The sequence below is a fragment of the Tetrao urogallus genome (genome assembly GCF_951394365.1).
Source record: "Tetrao urogallus genome assembly, chromosome: 18".
Taxonomy (NCBI): domain Eukaryota; kingdom Metazoa; phylum Chordata; class Aves; order Galliformes; family Phasianidae; genus Tetrao; species Tetrao urogallus.
The window spans coordinates 367509-389402 of record NC_136831.1 but is presented as its reverse complement, the minus strand read 5'-3'; the positions used below and the strand labels follow the sequence as shown (position 1 = coordinate 389402).

Genomic DNA, 21894 nt, shown 5'->3' with positions numbered 1-21894 from the left:
AATCTTTGCTTACAAAAGTTTCCCACTTCCCGTGAACGCATCGGTCACGCGAGGAAAAAAACGCACCAGTGGGTCCACACGCACGGCCGATTTTTAGGCGGTCCTACACGGAGCCAGGAGTCGGACCTCACCGTCCCAGCTGTGGGCAGCCCACGGCGCGGTGACAAAGCGATGCCTTCGGCTCCGACCCCTCCGCGCTTTCCGAAGGCAGAGCGCACCGCGCGCAGCTCCCGCTCGCCGTGCCGCCCCGGGGGCTGCGCGCTGGGAACGGCCCCGCTCGGCACAGCCGCGGGGTGCGGTGGCAGCCGGCGGGTGGCAGCAGGGCAGCGGCAGCGCCGCGGCAGGAAAGGAAATGTGGCGGGGAGGTTTCCTCAGCGAGGAACGGAAGCCGCTGTGCGCTGCGTCTCCTCGTCTGCCTGCGAAATGTAACTGTAAAGGCACGCGGAGCCCCACTGGAGGCTTCCGCCCGCCCCAGCCTGCTCCCGTCCCAGCTGCTCTGGGTGCTGGGCTCGTTTCTCCTTGAGATGGGAGAGGAAAAGCTCCCAGCGCGCAGCGAAAGGCGAGCCCACCCTGAAAGGCGGCGCGTCGGCGGAGGGGAGCGGAGATTCCCGTCCCCAAATGCTGCTCCGCTTCGGTGCTAAACCTTCCTCCTCATGGGCGTTGTGGGACGATACCGAGCTGCCCTTGGCAACGAAAAGATACAAACACAAATGTCTTCTTTTTCCTCAAAAACATTCCTGTGCAGGGCAGGCTGGGAGCACGCTGACGGGAATGGCACAGGGTGAGGCACAGTGTTTGCTATGCTTAGTTAACCAGAACACCAAGCCCAACACCGTCAGCAAAAAGTTCATCACCTAAAGTGTCTTCTCTCGAGGGATGAGAGATGCTGCAGTGAAATTCGCTTGGTTTGGTGGCTTTGCTCTGCATATGGCAGCCGTGACCCTGCGGCCGAGCGGTCGTGCGACGCTCAGCAGTGCTCTCACCTCATGCCCTCCTCGGGTAAATAACTCTTATCTCCTCATCTCTCATACTTCCCCAAAACCAGCAATTGCCCAAAATGGATCGTGTGAGTTTTCCTGAGAAGTCCACGAAGCACTGCTGTCAGCTCCAGCCATGGTATAAATCACGGAGACATCCCAGCGGGTATAAATTCTTTGACTGATCGAGCTGCAGCAACAGGGAAACCTCTCCAGCAGCCCAGCGAGAGCAGGGATTGGATTCCAGGCAGCAAAGCAGGTCGGTGCAATGCTCGGTTTGAGCAGTCGCTTTGCTCTGCTTCAGGCTTTTCACAGGGAATTGAGGTGCTGAGCCTGGCACAAAGGGCCGGCAGAGATGGCTCACGTCACTCCTGCAGGAACTGCTGCAAACAACAGTGATGTTCTGAAGGCTCCCGGGGTTTTCTCACCTTTCCCTGGCCTTCTCCTGAGCCAGCATGACAATTTTTCTCAGAACGTTTAGTGGTTGGCATGTAGAAGTCAAACCACATTGGACGTTTGCCCCAGGATATTTGATCTTGGGAGTGCTCTGCTGGTGTCTTTCCAGTATCTTACATCAACAAACATCAGTATATACGTTGCATGGCAAATTAGGCATTACTTTGTTAAACAGACCTGTTATCTGCCCATACAAAAGCATCTTAAGCAAGGGGAACCGGGAAGAAACAGTTTGAATATAAGCTCATTCCTCTTCTTGCTCCTCCTGTCTCAGACTTTCACGTTCCGCTGACGCGTTCTCTCCTCCTCATACCACATCTCATGTTGGTCCAGCCCTGGGCTGTTCAAAATGAAGTGACCTCGTGCTCACGGTCTCTCCTCCCAGCAGCTTTCCCCCTCAGCTGAACCATGGCCGAAGAGCCCGCGCGGAAGGACAGTGAGATCAGACGGTCCGACTCCATGGGCTGCGGATCCAAGGACGACAAAGCCAGCCTGGCTTCCAACCCGACGATGTCCCTCAGCCTGCAGCCCCACCAGCCTTCCACTCCAGGCTCCAAGGAGGTGTGGAAGAAGGGCGGCCGCATGTTCTCCATCCTGCTGGCCGTGCACTTAGCCCTGCTGGCCTGCACGCTGGTGAGCAGTGGGGCTTTTGAGAGAATTGCCGTGCACGATTACGATGTCTTCTTCCTGCTGACTGTCATGATGCTGATAGTCATCATATGGATTATCTTCTACCTCATCAGCACCTCCCGGTGCCCAGATGCCATCCTCTGCAAAGACTCCCACGCTGGACCCATCTGGCTGAGAGGTAGGACCTTGGGGATGAGGGCTGGAGGTGAGACCACGAGGCGTCAGAGATGACCTAATGCTCATTCAAACCTCTTGAAATGTTTTGAATGTATTTCCCAGCAGGGGAACTCCAATTTAGCACAGCACTGAGTTAATTTCACAGTTTACATAGTTTTGTCAGGCCCAAGAATCACATCTTCTCCATAAAACTTCCTTGAGCACAGCTATTATAGCTCATCTCCAAGCAGTGTGTACTTACAAAATACATCCTTCTCCTCCTTAATCCGTGCAGGAGGCATTGAGAAGATGGCATATCCAGGCTATAGCATGTCAAGAACCGTGGTGATGTGGCACTGAGGGACGTGGTTAGCAGGCATGGTGGGGATGGGTCAGTGGTTGGACTTGATGATCTTAGAGGTCAATTCCAACCTTAATGATTCTATGGTTCTACGAGCAGTTCGTGTGAGCTTTAAATGTTACACAAAGGAACAACCAGCAGGGACACAACCTCCTTCCCCTGTGTGGGGCAGTAGTATCATCTGCTCCTAGACCCTCAGCTGCCCAGTCTCGCTTTATCCACGATGGCCCTTGGTACTTTATAATACCAGGTTTCCTCCCCAGATTTGCAAGTCCTGTTAGCTCCAGTCAGAGCAGAGAAATGACTTGGATGACTTTCCAAAATCCCTTCCAGCCAGAAATACTTCACGTGAGGTGCTAAGATGCCTTGGGTGGTGGGAAAGGAAAACTGAGGTAGAAATAAAGCCTCTCCATGGCAATAGTTCATCCTCTTCCTTTCATCCAACTGCATTAGCCTATGCATGCAAACATCTTCTGTTTGGTTCTGGTTCTTCTACAGGAGGTCTGATCCTATTTGCCATTTTCAGTCTCGTCATGGATGTGTTCAAAATAGGATATTACTCCAGCTTCTACAGCTGCCTGTCTGCAATCAAAATAATGTACCCCATCGTGCAAGCAATATTCGTGGTTGTACAGGTGAGATGGCTGATCTGCCCCAGGGAAGACACTCCAACCCCAAAGGAAGAGTTCAAAACTGAGGTGGGAGTAGGGTTTGGGCATGGGCAGAGCAGAGGCAATGGGCAGGAGGAGCAAGGAAAGAACAGCCAGCATACGAAATGGGCAGGACTATGGGCTAACAGCCACAAAGTGAAAGAGATCCCTGCTTCAGAATGATGATTTTCTTGCAGCTAAGCTTTCTTGTTTCTCCTCTTGTCCTTGCCAGACGTACTTCCTGTGGATCTCTGCCAAAGACTGTGTCCACGTACACCTGAACGTTACCAGGTGAGCACTGCTGCTCTTTGATGCAGAGGAAGGAGGTCTCTGCAGACCTCGTGCCTGCACTCATGCAGCTGAGAGGCAACAAGGGGATAATTCCCATCTGCCCAAATTCAACCTGCTGAGCACCCAGCAGGCCCCAAGTCCCAGCTCAAGCAGTTGAGGCTTATGATCGATGGATTGAGCAGAGCTGGGATCCAGTTCAAGGATTTGAGCGTTACTCAAACAGATTAGCATGAAATAAATAATTAGCACTAAGTGAAACCCTTCATAGCTGACTTCTTCTTTCCTGGGAAAGACAAAGATGCAGTAGCTAAGCCTCAGGTTAAACAAGAAATAAGATCTTGTCCACTTTTGCAACACCAGACACCAACTCAAACCTATTCATCCATTCTGTTGTTCAAAAGCAACAAGAGGATTTGGGCTTTGCTAATTCTCGTGAAGATGGACACAAGGTAGGAATAGAGTGAGAGGAGCATAAGAAAAGTTTGGGCTTTACAGCCCTGACCACTAACGCGTCCACAAACCTCCTGTGGCAGTTCCTGCAGCCCCTCTGACTGCGTGCACCTCTGCTATGTGGATGGGAGAGATGTGGCATAGAGCCACGGCCTTGATCTCATCATCTCTTCTTTCTGCAGGTGTGGCTTGATGCTAACTCTGACCACAAACTTAGCGGTGTGGATGTCAGCGGTGACTGATGAATCTGTTCACAAAGCGCATTCAAAGCTGAATAAAAATACAACAGAGGAGCTGTTCAGGTGGCTCCTGAAAGGTAATTCCCTCATTTGTGAAGCCAGCTGGTCCAGGGATTGATCTGAAAATCAGGTTTTAGCCATTTTCAGAAGGCCCATCTAGAGCTGCTATGTTAACAGCCAGGTGATAACGTTCGTTTCCTAACAAATAGATGGAAGAGTCAGGAAGGTGGAGGGGTTTGGATAAGTGGAATGGGAATGAAGAAAGGAGGGAAAGAAAGATCCAACCTGCTGCCCGTCTGGCTTCTTTGGAAAAACACAAATACCAGAAAGCTGAAGTAGATGTGTCCTCATTTCCAAAGCGGTCACATTCTTTTGCTGGCTTTGTTTTCTCTGACCCAAAGTATTCGGTTTTCTGGGGCTGCCAACAAGTGCTGGCTCCCGCTGTAACACCACTGCGTCTGTGCTTTCATCTTCTTTCAGTGGGAATGAGAAGTGGCTCAACAGAAGCATGCAATTGCGACAGCCAAATCTGCGAGGTCTTCAAGAACGGCTACTTCTGGCTGTACCCCTTCAACATCGAGTACAGCCTGTTCGCCTCCGCCATGGTTTACGTCATGTGGAAGAACGTCGGGCGCATTATAGACCACCACTCCCACCATGTCCAGCACCTCAAGTTCAAGCTCTTCCGAAGAACCTTCTTTGTGGGCATTGTGCTGGGCCTCATCATTCTGGTGGGCGGCTTGGGAGTCTTTATCGTTTATGAGGTGCAAGTAAATTCCAGCACCGAGCCCAGCAAGAAGAGCCAAGCGCTCACCATGTACTACATCTTCAACATTGTTTGTCTGGGCCTGATGTCCCTTGTCTGCATTGGAGGCTCTGTCATCTACCGCTTCGACAAGAGAGACATGGACCGGCACAAGAACCCAACGCGGACGCTGGACGTGGCGCTGCTGATGGGGGCTGCCCTGGGGCAGTACGCTATTTCTTACTACTCCATCGTAGCCATCGTGGCCAGCACGCCAAGGGACGCCATCAGCGCGCTCAACCTCACTTACGCCCTCCTCATGATCGCCCAGCACACTTTCCAGAACATCTTCATCATTGAAGGCCTTCATCGGCAGCCCCCCAAGGAGGACCACAAGCACAGCTCTCACCAGAAGGAGCTCTACGGTCTCACCTTCGTCAACGTCAACGCGGTGTCCCTCCGGGTGCCCGACAGTAGCAGCGCGTCGGCACCGAACCCTGCCCCCAGCACTGAGGGCACCCATCCGTCCGACATCGTGCGGTCCCTCGTGGCCCCCAAGAAGATAAACTGGCAGAGGAAGCTCTTAAGGGAGATCTCCATGTTCCTCCTGCTGTGCAACATCATAGTGAGTACATGCAGAGAGAAGAGCTCCTCGGGGTGGGGGAGGAGGGAAGCGAGCGCGAAGGAGGAGCATCCGTGCGCCCATACAAAAACTGCCCTTTCTGCACTTCTACTACACAAGCAGCAGGTTTGTTTGTACCTGTGAGAGCAGGCAGCTGTAATTCCCTCATCGCTTAAAATAGCAGCTGCCCTGGTGTTCAGGTGTTTCAGGCTATGCTGGCAGAGGCCACCCCTTGTCAACAAGAATATAAGATGTTGGGTGGATCCAAAGAAAACATCTAGTTTGGGGGCTGAAACCAAACAGTCATCAAGGTCCCTTCCAACCCAAACCGTTCCATGTTTCTATGTAGAATGGCCTGAGGTAAAGTGTGGGCTTTCTGGAGAAAAGGCAGCACAGCTTTTCTCAATACCCACAGCCTGGAAGCCTGCGCACACAGAGCTGCTGCCAGCTCAGCCCCGCTCCTGCCTGCTCCACCCAAGGAGCCGCTGCCTGCGAGCGCAGCGCGCCCAGCCGCGTCCATAGCGAGGGCTTTGGCGCTCGGTCTGAGGCACAAATCGCAGTTCTTTGGGGACAGCAGACCGTACCCGATCTTGACGCCAACCCGCGCTCCTGGCCCAGGCGGTTCTCACCTCTCAGTAGCCGTCAGTGCAGGTTCGTGCTGTGCTATACGCCTTTCTCACCACAGGGTCTTCTCCCATTTCTCAAACAGCTCTGGATCATGCCAGCATTTGGTGCCCGGCCCCAGTTTGACAATGACACAGAACTGAACTTCTATGGTGATTCCATGTGGCCGGCCATCGTGGACATTTGCCTGCCCTTTGGGATCTTCTACCGAATGCACGCAGTGGCCAGTTTGCTGGAGGTCTGCATCATGTCCTGATGAACGCTCTCGTAAGGAAGATGAGAACCTCCTCAACCCACCCACCTTCGTCCCCACGTCCCGAGGGCTCCTCACCGCTGCCTCAATCGTGTCCTCCTGCAGTGTCAGGGCATTTCTGAACTGTCAGTGAAAATCATCTCAATGTAGCTCCAGATTTTATTTTTGCTATGTGTGTGTGGATGTGCACGTGAGTGTGTTTGAAGTTCTTAGACCTTAAAGAAAAAAAGAAAAAAAAAGAAGGAACAGAGTAAGATGATGGTAATTACCCTCAGTTCACGCAGAGAATCACCTTCCTCCCTCGATCCCATTCACCCCACACGTCACTGCTTTACTTTCCCAGGATTGTTTGGCCACACGGGCAGTCACTGCCTGTGCAGAGGGGTCAGCTCAGGAGCGAACGGCAAGGGGAAACCAGTGCACTTCTGGTACGGCCAGTCAGAAGCCACCCACTGCCCCGCAGATGTGAAAAACCACCGCTGCCACCAAAGGCTCTGGGAACGCTCTGTCTGCCCTCTGCCTTGCCTGTCCCTACCGCCGCGCTGAGCCCCCCAGCACAGCAGGGTGGGGTGCTGACGGCTGCACCAATATGGGAGGGCTGAGCACAGGGCTGTCCTGGCACTTTCCCCCCTCATTTTCCTGAATCAGTGCTCAAGAGCCGTGAAGATCATAGGGGTGAGGGAGCACGATGAAGAGGTTTGTTTTTCTTCTCTTCTTTTTTAAATAGATGATTTTTTTTTAATAGTTGAACCTTTTTGTACGCAAAATTATTTATTGATGTTCACTGTAATGCTCAACTCCTGGAGGGTCCCTCCGTGCCCTGCAGTGCAGAAATCATCCCACCACTACCACTTTCCCCTCCTCCTCCTGTGCCCTCAAGGTAGGACTGCAATGCACCTCCAGCCCTGCAAGATTCGGGGCCCATGCACACAGCCCCAGCACGCACCTCTGGGCACCTGCAGCTCCCTGTGGACCATGGCATCACAGAACGGGTTGGGTTGGGAAGGACCTCAGGGATGACCCCGTTCCTCAGCTCCTGTTCCGTGACCCAGGGCTACAGGTGGTAGGAATGGGCTCACTGCACTGCGCAGCGCCCAAGCAGAGCTGGGGCTGCGCACAAACTGCCTGGAGAGGCATGTGCCCCAAGGGCACCGCTGTGCTTTGCCTGCATCCCAGCACATCCGTGGTTATCGTTCAAATGAAGAGTGCTCCAGCCATGGCAGCGATTGAGCCTTTTCCTACGGGTGTGTGTATGCACATCTGTCAAAGAAAATAAAAAATAAAAGCAGTTTGGGATACCTGGCATTGAGCGGAGTGGTTTTCCTAACTTCTCCGCCCAGGGACTGCCTGGATGCAGCTCCTCAGGTGGGTCCTCCCCTCCATGGGCCTGGGAGCTGCCCCACTGCCCCTCCCGGCCCCACGGACTGGCTCTTATTTCAGCATTGACCTGGTAAGGATAAAATCTCTGCGCAGAAACATTACCTTCCCTAAAACAAAAACTCTCTCAATTTTGGCTGCAGGAGCCACAGGTTACGTCAGGAATGAGACGCACGTGGTGCACGGACGTCACTCTTACGCTGCCTTACCCCACACTGCTCAGGGGAAATACCTCCTACAAGCACAGCTCTGCTCCTTGGGGGCACAACTGGTTTCCTCCATCACACCTCAGGTTCCCCAGCCTGGGCACCAGTAACTGCTGGGGCTGAACGGGTGCAGGGGGAGATCCACTGCAGCCCCCAGTCACAGAGCCACAGAACAGCTTGTGTTAAAAGGGACCTCAAAAGACCAACCCGGTTGGTGCAAGGTGACAGGGCAGCAGGAGCCACAGCACCCAACCACAGGACACCCCACTGGGATAAACAAAACCCTGAGAATGCTGCAAACTGTTCCATCCCACACTGCAGCTCCTGGGCACAGCAGTGTCTGTCTCTGGAAGACAGCCCGATGCAGTACCTGGAAATGCAGGGATGCCATCAGTCGAGAGCTGCTCTGTCCTTTGCTCGTGTGTCCCTGGGACAGATGCCTGCAGAAAGCACCGCTGTAGGCTCCTTCTTCCACTCCTGGAGGTGGGGACACTGAGGCACCTGAATGGGGAGAAGGACATTCCTCCAGGAGGCTGCTTAAGTGGCAAAAAATGAAGAGCTGCAGGAAAGCAAAGGGCTTCAAAGGGCTTCTCATGTCATGTGAGTTCAGTGGGAGCTGAACCCACCAACACAAATCCAGCAGCCCGAGGTCAATGCGGGGCCTGCGTGGAGACAGGCAGCGAAGAGCAGGAAATCAGAAAGTGCTGCTCCAAAAAGAGCAGGGAAGGTCATAGGAAAGGACATGGGCAACGACCTGAGTCAGCATCCCATGCTGCCACAGCTTTCCATTCCGTCCTCTGCTTCTTAATCATCTGTTATTTGAGGGCGAGTTTTGTTTTATTAGGGGAAAAAGAAGTCTTTTATCGGGGTGATTTGCTCTGAGGCGTGTCAGAGACAGGGGAGGAATCCAAGTTAATCATTGCTGTCTTGCTTCCAGCTGTATTGAGCTGGAAGTGGATGCGGGCAGAAGTCCCAGGGCAGGGGGTGAGGATGGGGCTGCAGAACACAGTGGGGCTCAGGCCTGCAGCAGGAGCACAGCAGGGCCAGGGCAGGGCTGGGACAGCGCTCTGCAGGGGTGCAGCCACGCTGAATCTCCCACCAGGAGCACCCGGATTCAGGGGAAGATCCACACAGCCAGTGAGGAAAACGCGGTGCTGAGCATTACCAGCACAGAGCCTCAAGGGCTCAACCTGCCCAGCTCTGACGGTGACCCCAGCGGGTGCTCACCCACCGGCCCTGCAGGAGACGTCACTGTCACTGTTATCAGTAGAGGGAAAGGAGGAAGGGTGTGGGCTGGCCTGGGAGCCATAAGGCACACAGCATTCCTCAGAAAGCCCTTGGGCAAACACAGCCGCTGGGCACCAACCTCCTTCCTCCTTGGCTCCTGTTTACAGATCCGCTTGGCCCAGCCTGGATGCTGTTAGTGCTAAGCGCACAGATAACACCAATAAGCAGCTTGTTGATAGCAGAGGGGCAAACATCACTGATAGCATTCAGCTGCTTGCCCTCAGCTTCCCAGTAAAGGCAGCTGCTCCCACACAGTGATTGGAACTGCTCGGGACTGACCCAGTCAGCTCAACTCATCCTTTCCCATTCCGCCCCGCTCCTGCTTACTTAACGATTGCATCTCTTGTTAAACTTGGCTCAATACATCTAATTGAAACACCTGCCATTCTGAGAATCGCAGAATCTCAGTTGGAGGAGCCCTCCGAGGCCACCCAGCCCACCACCCCCACATCCTTGGTGCCACATCCCCGCAGGCTCAGCACCCCCAGGGCACTCCCCCCCCCTCCCTGTGCCACTGCACTGCCACTCTTTCCAAGCAGCATTTCCTAACAGCTGAGCTGAACCTCCCCCAGCACAGCTTGAGCCGCTGCCTCTCTCTGCCCCTGTGACGGCTCAGCGTGGAGCTGCGATCAGACCTACAGCCCTGGCTGTAACCTGGTGACCTGACTCTAACCTGGGCTCCAAAGCCAGAAGACACGCTAGACTTTGAAGTACAGCTCCTCTTTGTAGCCCTGATGCACAGCCCCGTTGGAGAAAACCGCAGGGACACTCCCAGCCCTGGTGTTTTCCTTCAGGCCCTTCTTTAATGGAAGAACCTCTGATTTCACCCAGTCTTCCTCACCCCAGGATACAGACTCCTGGCTTCCATTTCCCAGCTCAGTTTAATTTAGGCTGATGAGTACTGAAAAACAGCCAGATTTGCAAATGCCCCACATGCGAGTCATCGGCCTTGCTCAACAGAGAGCCCAGCAAATAGCTCTTGGGAGATCCCTGTTCACTACAGAGCCCCCAGGTGGGGTCACGAAAGCAGCCAGCAGCCCAGGACAGCCCGATGGTGCTCAGGGAGCGGCGGAGCAGCGCTTCCTTGCTCCTCCCGGCGGGATGGAGCTGCTGACGCTTTGGGGCATCTCCCCGTGGGGAGTCCCAAAATCCTCATCAGATGACAGCATCCCAGCTCTGCCCCACGAGCCGAGGGTTGGGTTGGACATTAAACACCACCGCTTTACCGGCACAGCTGAGGCACAGCTGACGGCTGCTCCGTCACCTGTGGGCGTTCTCACCTAGAAGAAGTGGGCCCCTTTTGCTCTTGTTTTCCATCCCTTTCGTCACATCCCGACGCACGATAACCCGTGCTCCCCCACCCACTCCACCCGCTGTTGGGCTCTTGGAAGCTTTTCCCAGCTCTCACGTCCCAGCTCACGTGTTTGGCAGCTGCAGGAAGCAAGGTGCTGCTGGGGGCTCATCCCGGGACACAGACAGCCCCTCCTCACATCAGGCCAGGCTCACTCAGAAATGTCAATCCGCTGTTTTGAGCCACACAACCAGAGCAATCAGCTCACCACAAATCCCAACCAGAAATCAATGCGACATGAGAGGGAACAGTGACAGCACAGCTCGGACCCAGAGCATTCCCAACGCATGGCTGAGCCCAGGGGGTTTGCACATGAGCATCTGGAGTCAACATTTACAGCTCAGAGCCATCCCCCAAAGCAGCCACCTCTCTGCCAAAAATCCTCAAGTTGATGCAGTCCCCACACTTTGGCTGGACCACAAGCTTTGTCTTTTGGAGCAGCTGGGGTACCTGTGCCATGGGTAAAGACACAAAGAAGTGGTACACCAGAGATAAACCTTCAGAACTACCTGGAAACAAAGGAGCGGGGACCACGAGTGGATGTTAGCCAAAGTTAAGTGCTCCCATCTCTGTAGCCCAGAACAAGCTCACACCACAAGATTAGCCTTGAATTTGCTGAAGCCATGGCACGAATTAGTCACAGTGGCTTGTGGTTTTACCAGTTGGCACATCCTGTGCCAAGGCTGCTGGCATGGGGCAACTCAGCAGGTGCATAAAGGAGCCGTTTCCCATTGGCTGCCCTTGTCAGAGACGAGAGCGTCTCGCTGACTAATTAATGTAATGACAATAATAGACCCAAAGTAAACAAGGTGGAAAAAGAAAATCAATGGTCTCGGAGCAGAGGCCGCACTGAGCGGGGAGCAGCGCTGCCGGCACCTCAGCCCGGCAGGAGAGGCACAGAGCATCGCAGCAGCACGGCTGGGAGGTAAGGACAGCCGGCTGCTCACAGCGGCACACGGGTCAGGGCACGGGGCCTCAGCGAGCAGCTGCTGTGCACAGCACCGCCCGGGCACTGGGACCTCCGCAGCACGCTTCCTTCTGGTTCTCCTGCTTCTCCTGCCCCTAAAGCAGGGTAGGAGAGGGGAGAGCCATTGCTTCTGTGCTTGTGTGAGAGCTAAACAGGAGGAGAGCTTGGGCGGCAAAGAGGGAAGGGTTTAGGGTCCATCTCCGTTAGAAGTGCACCGAAGCCTGTGGACCAAAGGCAAACAGCATCTCGGTGTGTGTGTGACAGAAGAGAGAAACATTTAAAGGGAAATTTAAAGAAGAGGGAAATTTAAATCCCTTCTCAGACAGCTTCTGCCTCAAAGCCCCATGACAACTGTACACAGTTCCCACCCCAATGCATCCCCAGTGCTTTCAGCACAGCTGCAGCCCCAAGCAAAAGCAGCTCCCATACCCTGACCCCATGGGGAAGCAGCTCTGCCCCACCGCTGCTCACAGCCAGAGATCACTCTGCCATGGGCAAATCTGGCAAGGTCTTTCCCAGCACTGCACAGAACAGCTTCCAGGCTGTGGCCATTTATCTGAGCCAGCCCCTCAAAATGCTCTGGATCAGCTCACGGCTCTGTGCTTTTCGCTCTGGGCTTCAAGGAGAAAAAGAAAGAAAACCAAATGTTAACTCTGCTCTATTCTCAGCGCCTGGGAAGCCAGGCTGGGTCTTTTCCTCGCAGCTTGGATAAACTTACAAATACTCTTTATTCCCCTCGTCAGCTCTGTCACGATTTCTGCAGCCATATAAGGAGCCCGTAAGCACGAGGAGGAGGTTGTCCCCACCAGTCAGAACCAAACAGCTCTGAATTCTAAAGCAGGTCTGAGTTTGCTCTTCATTCCCATCTATAACTCTTGGAGCAACAGAGAAGAGGAAACCTGAACGTGGGGCTGTGTGTGGAGGTGTGAAAGGTGAGGATGGGAAACTTGGCACCTCTGATCCCAGCAACTCCCAGTGCTGGTGGGGCAGTCATTAAATACCTCTTTTAACACCAGTGTTTATTGATATCTTTTGGCAATGTGACCTTTTTCCCACTACTCCACAATGACTCTGTCCCCCAAACCTGGGCTAAACCCTGATCTATTTTCCCCGCTCACTCAACTCTCTCTATAACCTTCCTTCCCCTTTAACCCCTCTCTCTGCAGGTGACCCCCAGGGAGCCCAGCCATGCCAGGCAACAAAGCCTCCAAGCAAAAGCCTTGCCACCACTGCAACAGCAGGTTGGCCTCAGCCCCTCCAGGCGCCTCCACGATCCACTATGAGAAGTCGTGGCTGTACCGGCACTGCTCCCTGCAGCAGAGGGACAGACAGGCTCAGAAATCAGGGCAGCTGTTCTCAGGGCTGCTGGCCCTGAACGTAGTGTTTCTGGGCAGTGCTTTCATCAGCAGTATGATTTTCAACCATGTGGCCATCACGCTGGCGGACGTCTGGATCCTGCTGTCCATCCTCAAGGTCTTGTGCCTGTGCTGGATTATCTACTACCTGCTGGGCACCAGCCGGCAGCCGCACGCTGTGCTCTACCGGGACACCCATGCTGGGCCAGTGTGGATTAGGGGTAAACCCTGCTTTAGTTCATCATCCCATGCCTTTCCCTTTCTTCCCAGCGCTTGGAAAATACAGAAGTTCTTTCCTTGCCACTAAGAGCGTGGAGCCACAGGAGATGGAGTCAGGGCTTTTCCAGGGCACAGCTTGAGCCACAGGGAGGAAGCAGAGCAGCCAGGAGAGCCCTGAACTCAGCTGTCCTCCATCCTCCTGAGCAACCCCACGCTGCAGTCCCTTCTCAATGCACAGCCTCAGCTCAGCATCCGAGCACAGCAGCCCTGCGCTGCTCTCCTTTCACAGAGCAGCATGGCGGGAGATTTCTGCTCTCTGAGTCACATCCCAGAGTGACATTGGCTTCCCTGGGAGCTTTCTCACACTTTGCGGGATGCCACTTTTCTAAACAACGCTGCCTCTACCTATTAGGAAGATTCTAACTAGTGCAAGCCTTCATAATTAAGTGTGGAGAAGTGAAGGGAAGAAAGCTGAAAGCTGCCTAAAGACCTTGTGCAGATAGTCAGAGAGAAAAGGGGGGAGCAGCAGAAGGGTCCCAACCTCTGCAGGGCAGTGCTGCAGAGCCCCAGCCTCACATTCTCCCCAGGATATTCAGGAGGTAGAAACCAATCACCTGCCATCCTCTTACTTCCATCACTCCAGAGCGCACAGAAAAGGCTGCAAACTCCATTCCCACCTGCTGTCCAAGCACAGGAAATACCTTGTGCTGTCCCAGCACCTTACTCCAGGCTCAGCAGCCAGGCTGCCCTTCCTCCCCTTGTCTCAAAATCAGGAGGCCTCCAATCAGACAGCAGCCCTGCTCAGAACCAGGAGTCCTCACTCCCCATCCACACTTGGATGCTCCTCAAACTCATCTCTGTTTATTCACTTCTGCTTTTGCTGTTTACCCAGGGTCGCTGCTGCTGTTTGGCACTTTCAGCATCCTCCTGAACGTCTTTCAGATCGGCTTCAGCGTCATTCAAATCAACTGCAAATCCAAAGTGGAAATCGTGTTCCCCAGCATTGAAATCCTGTTTGTTGCCACGCAGGTAATGCACATTCCCCCTTCCTAGCAGCTCACACGTTCTCTGTTCTGTTGCTGGGGTGAGGGAAGTGAGGATGCTCAGGAAAGTGAGAGCAAGCGGGGTGTTCTCATAGGCATTGAAGTAGCAAATACCATTTCAAATGACACCACGTGCACACCTGATGTGCCAGATTGAGAGACAAAAACGATTTGGAAAGATGTCACCTGGTACTAAGTGACATACTGCAGGACCCAGGTGTTTGGTTTACAGCAACAAAATAGGGGAAACCAAAGAGGAAACATCCCAGGAATATCTTTGCACCTGCCTCCCTGCACGCAAATACATCCCCAATAAAACCCTTTGTGTTCAGGAGCATCTCACAGGCAGAATTCCCACCCTCCTTTGCCATGGGTGCAGGCACAGGCATGCTGGAGCCACGTGAGGATGGCAGCACTTGTTTCAGCGCTGCCCAGGCACACACACAGCTCCTGCCAGGCGGCCACGCGGCTCTGCACTGCCCATCCCTGCCCCCGCATGCAGCACTGCCAGCTGCACCCCTCACACTGTACTTGTCATTGATCTGCAGGCATTTTTCTTATGGCATCACTCTAAGGACTGCATTCAAGTTCAGCACAACCTCACCAGGTATGAGAAGGGAAGGGGGGGTGAGGGGGAAGAATCCTCCTGCTTCTCTAAAGAAGCTCTTTCTCTCTGCTTGTTATCCTCCTCATCTCTGCTAGACCCTCACCTGCCCTCACCCAGAGGGCACAAACAAGACCTGGGCTACGATCAGAGCAGACCCATCCTCCTTCCATCCACTCCAGCTCTCCCCTTCGGTTTGCACTCACACCCCCATTTGCTACAAAGCTCATTCCTCTCTCATTCCCAAACACCGTCCCACTGCTCATGAAATGACTCCTCTGTGGGGCTGGCTGCCCTGCTCCCATCACCAGGAGTCCCCCCCACCTTCCTTCCCACAGCTGCATCCAGGCCCAAGCTGGTGTCACCAGCGAGCTTGCTCTGCTCCTCCACAAATGGGAAAGCCATACACTACTGCCCACGCACAGCGCAGAGCCAAAAGCACGACGTTTGTGCACATCCTTACACGTGAAAGCAAGGAGCAAAGGGCGGCACTGCAGTGCATGTGCTCACACAGTCCGGTCATAAAGCATCACCACAGACAGGGCTATAAAAGCACCTTTCTGCTCTTCCAGATGCGGGCTGATGCTGACCATCGCCACCAACCTTCTGCTCTGGCTGCTGGCGGTGACCAATGACTCCATCCACATGGAGATCGAGTCTCAGCTGCGAGAGGTGGAGCAGCGCCTGGCAGGCAAGGCTCCTTTCCCCACATCCCTGCTCGTGTTCAGCTGACGCGGCGAGCACAGCAGCCCTCAGTCGCAGTGATTCAGACAGCACAAGCAGCTCCTCAGAATTCTGAGGCTCCCCCGTTATCGGATGTTGACCATCTCCCTCCTAATAGCTGCCTTCCTCTCCTTACATCCAGGCAATGAGACGGACTCGTGTGCGTGCCCAAACACCACCACCTGCAAAGTCTTCCAGAAGGGCTACATCCTGCTCTATCCCTTCAACACCGAGTACTGCCTCATCTGCTGCTCTGTGCTGTACGTCATGTGGAAGAACGTGGGGCGACGCATCAGCCACCACCACATTGCTCACGTCAAGCCCAAATTCAAGCTCCAGGGAGTGGTCTTCGGGCCACTGCTGGGTGCTGCCGCCGTAATCATTGGGATCTGCGTCTTCATGATGTACCAGATCCAGGCCACAGGCTCAGCTCCCAATTACCAGGTCTTCGTGTTGTATTATTCCTACTACATTGTGCTCCTGCCCCTGATGTGCGTGGTTGCAATTATTGGGACAATCATCCACACCTTGGAAAAAAGGGAGCTGGACACACTGAAGAACCCAACCCGCAGCCTGGATGTGGTGCTGCTGATGGGAGCAGCCCTCGGCCAGATTGCCATGTCCTACTTCTCCATTGTCGCCATCGTGGCCACCAACCCCAGGGACATGCTGAACAGCCTCATCCTGTCCCATTCCGTCCTCCTCATCTTTCAGTATATCACCCAAAACATCTTCATTATCGACGGGCTCCAACGGCAGCCATTCGTAGCAGCAGAGGCCCAGCACACAACGCACGCTGGGCAGCTTTCCGCAGTCCCAGAGCTGCCTGGTGAAGGGGTGACAACACCGAGCAGCGATCAGGAGCACTCACAGACCTCTCCCAGCAAGGAGGAAGAAGTGAGCGAAGAGCACAGCCGCGAAGCCCACGAGCAGAGGCGAGTGAGCATGCTGGAGCTCGGGCAGGAGTTCCGGAGAGTTTCCCTGTCCTACATCCACACCTACTCTCACCTGAGTTGGAAGAGGAAAGCATTAAAGGAGATCTCGTTCTTCTTGGTTCTTTGCAACATCATAGTAAGTACTGCTTTCTTTGCCACACCACAGCTTTTCTAACTTGCAATACCAAGACAGACGTGCATCTTTCTTTTGGGCCGCCATTGTGAACAGGAAAGTTTTGCCCACTAGGATTCCTCTTTCTAGGGAGTTGAGACAAGGCTGCTTCTTTGTTAATGCTCCATTCCCAGAACTTCAGGCTCCCTCTTTTACCTCAAACATGGCAAGGCTTCCTGGGAATGGGAAGGAGGCAGCCAATACATCCTTAAAAGCCAGGGAGTTGTCAGACTCACTAATGGTGCTTCATGAAACAGCTGGGGAAACATGAGGTACCAGCAGTGAGCCCTCTTAATCAAGTCTCCAGCATTGGAACTCACCCAATAAAGCAAACTTCGGAATCTTCAATAAACATCAATTTTCACTGCAGCTTTAAGAAAGGGAAAGCAATTGGCCAAGTGAAATTGTGTGGAAAGACGAAGCTGCCTGGGGCAGAGTGAGCTTAGTGTTCGGGTCCCAAGAATTTAACAGCGTTAGACTTGTAGCAAGGAGTCAGCAGTGTAACTCTCCTCTTCTTCCCACACAATGAAACCCCTCCGCTGCTCTTGCGATATTCCTACAATTCCTTGCACCAGCACTCAGATGACAGTGCAAGTTTGCCACCCCCCGACGTGTGCGTTGTTGTTTTGTTTTCCTTGCCTCTTTAGCTGTGGATCATGCCCACATTTGGGGCTCACCCCGTGTTTGAGAACGGGCTGCAGAAGTCATTTTACGGCTACTCCACCTGGTTTGCCATTGTGAACTTCGGCCTCCCACTGAGCGTCTTCTACCGCATGCACTCCGTCGGGGGGCTCCTGGAGGTGTACGTCTCAGCCTGAGCCAACGGAGGCTGCGGCGAGATGGGACTGGGCAAAGATGCAGTAAGCAGCTGCTATGCACGTGGAAGTTTTCAGCCTTTTCTCTCCAGCTTCTGTTTTGACTTCTCCTTGCACAACATCTCCATGAGCTTCCAAAGAAAAGGAGGTGGTTTTGTGTTGCTGCTTTTTTTCTCCATAGAGAACAGAATGAAAACTCATTAACAAGCTGCATTACTGCTCTACAGAAACATGCTGGTACTTCTCAGCACCTGCCAGTGGATGCTGTATGCTAAAAAGTGGGACTTTTATCTGGGAGATTTCAGTAGCAGCTGGTAAAAGAATGCAAGAGCAGCAAGGGCTGACCTACACTGCATGTAAGTTCAAAATGCAGTGAAGGACCACCACAGCCTCACCACTGCCTGCCAACCACAGCACAGAAAGCTTGCACCCCGCAGCACAGAAAGGCCCTAGCAGCACCAGGCACTCCAGCAGCACACCCACAGTCATTCACAAATGAACCAAATGTACACTTTGTACATGCAGCGTCCAAATGGATCGTGATGCTGGTAGTCGCTGTGATGGCCAGCAGAGGTTAATTCTGTTTGCTCCCGGTGCTGACATCCAGCATATCAACTTGTGCTAATCTCATAGGACTCTGCTGCCCTGCAACACCACACTCCTGCAGCTCTCAGTACTGAAGAGCAGGACAGGCCCGCAGATTTGCACCATTTCAGTGCACTTTTTCCCACTACTGAAAATGGAAGCAATAACATTACTTTGCCTCGATGAAAATGAATACTATTTCCCCGTTCAGGCGCTCACGGTCTCAAGTAAGGAGTGCCACAGAAGCGCAATGGCTGATCTTTACTTGATGCTACTTACAATGCTCTCACCTCTGCACTAGCAAAGGTCCCATCCTCATGTGCAGAGCCAGTTCAAGAAAGACCCACTGCACCCACTGCCAAGCCTCCTCCACACCAACACTTATCCCCACAGCTGCTTTGCACATCCACAAGCATTTCACAAGGTCCACACAGAGGATTACAGTTATGTGGTGTCTGACCAACAGCTGTATGCACTCCACAGAAGATGCCTGCTTAAAAAGCACTTAGGAGAGCAACGGGGCTTAAATACTGCGGGTCTTAAATACAGACTCTGATGAATGAAAATAAAGACAGATTGAGAACTTATGTGTGTCTGGTGAAATCTCTTCTCTGTTCTTCATTCACCAAAGAGCAGCCTCAAAAAAAACAACCGAGTGTTCAGAGGTCAGACAAGATTTAAGGGCAGGCCCTTGTTTACAGTCAATCTATTTTTTTGCCATCGAGATCTTTCATAACCTTCACCCACGGCCAAAGTAGCAGTGCAAAATGCATCCACATTATTACTTCAGATTGCCTGTAAATCAGTCCCAGAAACAGTGTGGGTTTAGGATCAGAGCTATGGGCATTTTTTGGCAACATTATTTTCACCCTACTCAAGAACTACAGAACTACAAACTCCTGTCCACATTATGCTGCCCTCCTGATAACTCGGCTTTCGGGCAGTGAAAAAACTCTCCGAAACTAAAAGTGAGAACGACCTCATGAGCATGAACTTTGCCCACTGACTTAGGCCTGTGTCAACAGAAATATGGCATGAGAAATAACAGCTGGATAAATTAGGCTCCAGTAAAGTTAATTATTACTCTCATTCCAATTCGTACCTACAGGAGATGCATGCCAAGGTCCACCCCCTACAAATGACACAAAAAAAGTCTCAAATCCACTCCCTAGTTTTTGACAGCATGAGGACAAGGAATGATTTACTTCATGAGAAAACTCACAGCTTGGATTTTTATTTTTTTTTTTTAATGACACAATAGCTAAAACTCTGCTCAAGTTACTGAGCCTCCATCAAGCCCAGTGGCTTGGGAGGTTTCCCTCTGAGACATAATATTAAGTCCCATAACTGCTACAAACAGGCACAGACTGAAGAGGATGCTGGTGAACGGGACGAACTTCCTGAACACATGAAGAGCAACGAAGCCCCCCTCCAACTTGTACCAAAGGCCCCGTAGGTCAGACGGAGTGCTCTATGTCCTTTCCTAACAACACCCAGTTCTAGCACTGCAGATATAGGTAAGAAGCCTACAAGAGACAACAGCAAAAACCCTCATCCAGGCCAAAGAGAAAACTGTGGTCCAAGGTTTCAGCCTTTCACTTCAGAGGGTGAAAGTTCAGGCTCTTCACGACTCACGCTCTGGTCTGCATTGTGTCTATTATCCAGGAGGGGGTAAAACCATGAATGCAAAGTTTGCAAACAGCCGCTGTAGCCATCATTTGTCATTTGTCAACTGCAAACACCCTCCAGAGCTACCCCAGGCCCAGGGCACTGCCTTACAGGTCTCAGCAGCACAAAGATCCCAGCACACAGTTCACCAACCCAGGAACCTCCATCCTGTTCGATCCAGTTCCATTTCTGTACCTTTCAAGGCTGTTACCTTTGGTGACGTCTCATGCTGTAAGCACAGAAATGGACAAAAGTGCACAGTTCAGGCTCATGTTTCACAGCCTGATCTTCATCTGTGAAGCAGAAATTCCATGCGCTGCAGAGGAAGCCAGCACGTGGTCCCATAGCAGCACAGCTACTCAAGCAAGAGATAAGCAACGTTACAAACCTCTCTGTGAAAAAAATAAGCCATATATTGCATGTTTCAGATAATCTTTATCTTTCACTTGTAATTAAGCAAATAGTTTACAGTGCAAGTTGATTTTCACAGAACAAAGATTAGACTCCAAACACCAAGAAAAACAAAAAATGTTTCCAAAGGAACTCACAAAGAAATAAAGCAGAAAAGATGGAAGAAATCATAGGAGTCAGTAGATCCACAGGGGGAAGAGGCAAGCACATGGGACACAAGCTGTCCCGCTCTGGCTGTGAGGTGTGAGTGCCATACAGTCAGAGGCCATCCCCACCAAATCACATTCTTGTATACGAGAGATTCCTACTGAAACAAAGATCTCACCCTGCTGATAGCCAAAGACTGCATCAGGATGAGTGTAGTGCTAAATAACAAAGCGGAGTGGAGATGGAACAGGGAAGAGGTGAGGAAATTAACCTCTATTTCTCGTATTTCTTATCCATCAGAAAAACCATCCAGGCTTTATTTCAGCTTTCAGCTGCCCTAGGACTGCAGGCTACTTTCAGTGTCAGAAGTGGAGAAAACCACCTGCCTACAGACCAGCAGGTGCTGGAGATGAAAGCCACGTTGCCGTCACTGTAACTCCAACACTTAGGGAAGGGCTACCAGGAACAAGACTGCACACCCTCCCTTACACAGGAGCGTAAGACCAGTTTCCACAGAGTGATCTCGCTTGTCTGTCATAGCTTAGAACAGCTGATGGCCCAGTGACACCCAAGGCTGAGGACTAGTGCAGCACGGATTGAGCTTTGGTGAAGAGCTCATGACAGGGCCTTTGGCATTGCCTTGTCTAAAGATCTCACAGGCCTAAGGCAGCAGCCCCTCTCCACAGAGCATACAGTTTGATGACTCCACCTACCAACGTGCAACTACATGCTGCTGAACCATGCCAACAACAGCCAGTCTTCCACTGCTTCCTGCTCTGCCTTCCCAGACTTTCAAGACCTCATGTCTTGGTCACTAGCAAAATGCCCAGAATATCAAATTTTGCCTCAGCCCTCACTCTCCACTCCCCAGTGATATGGAGATGCTTTTCCTCCTACAGCTTCCAAATTCCTCCCACAACTTCCCTGAGAGCCATCCTCAATTTCTGGCTTCAGACAGTAGTGTGCAAAAGACCCCTCTGCTCCACAAGCAGAGTCAGAAGGATACGGTTCCTCTCAAACCCAGGTGACAGCGTCCCTTCAGTCAGCTGGTGAAGTCCAATAGAGGCTAACCATCTCTTCTCCTTGTTGCCGCTGAGCCGGTCCATTCCCTCCTGTATGCTTATGAGAATCAAATCCAAAGTGACACACACACACACCACTGCAACACTCGACCATGAAGGACAGGTTGCTGGGCCTGGAAGCCAAAGAACACCTACCAGACCAGAGTGCCACCTACTAAAGGACCTCTTCAAGCAGCTTTTCAGGAAAGAAGTAGAGAGATTCAGAGCTGAGACAATTTTCTTCCTTCAGTAACTTCCTCTTTCATTTGGATTGGAAAGATTTCCCTACCAATATACAACTGCAACATCAGGGAGACACCTGCAGTCACAAGGTGTGCCCCAGAAACACTGTGGAGCCACTTGAAAGTAACTACCATTTCCAAACCCCATTGCCTGCAGGAATAGCAGCTTCTCCCTTGCACCCAACTTACAGTTACTCTTTTCAATTAAATGCTGACACTGACCAGGGCAAGGACAAGGTCAAAACAGTTTCCAAACCAAATCCAGGAGCAAA

The 21894-nt window shown here is 52.4% G+C and overlaps 2 protein-coding genes across 2 annotated transcripts; both read left to right on the top strand.

Annotated features, from left to right (window-relative positions):
• Positions 1-1841: 1841 nt before the first annotated feature.
• Positions 1842-6457, top strand: OTOP2 (otopetrin 2; the record flags this gene model as incomplete). The annotated part of the gene is made up of 6 exons (XM_079544157.1): positions 1842-2241; positions 3079-3215; positions 3463-3521; positions 4154-4287; positions 4691-5580; positions 6287-6457. The coding sequence occupies 6 exons, from the start codon at positions 1842-1844 to the stop codon at positions 6455-6457; spliced, it is 1791 nt and encodes a 596-aa protein (XP_079400283.1).
• A 6373-nt stretch (positions 6458-12830) lies between these two features.
• OTOP3 (otopetrin 3) lies at positions 12831-17511 on the top strand (the record flags this gene model as incomplete). Its single annotated transcript, XM_079544181.1, has 6 exons — positions 12831-13218; positions 14109-14245; positions 14808-14866; positions 15436-15554; positions 15729-16657; positions 17341-17511. The coding sequence occupies 6 exons, from the start codon at positions 12831-12833 to the stop codon at positions 17509-17511; spliced, it is 1803 nt and encodes a 600-aa protein (XP_079400307.1).
• Positions 17512-21894: the final 4383 nt, after the last annotated feature.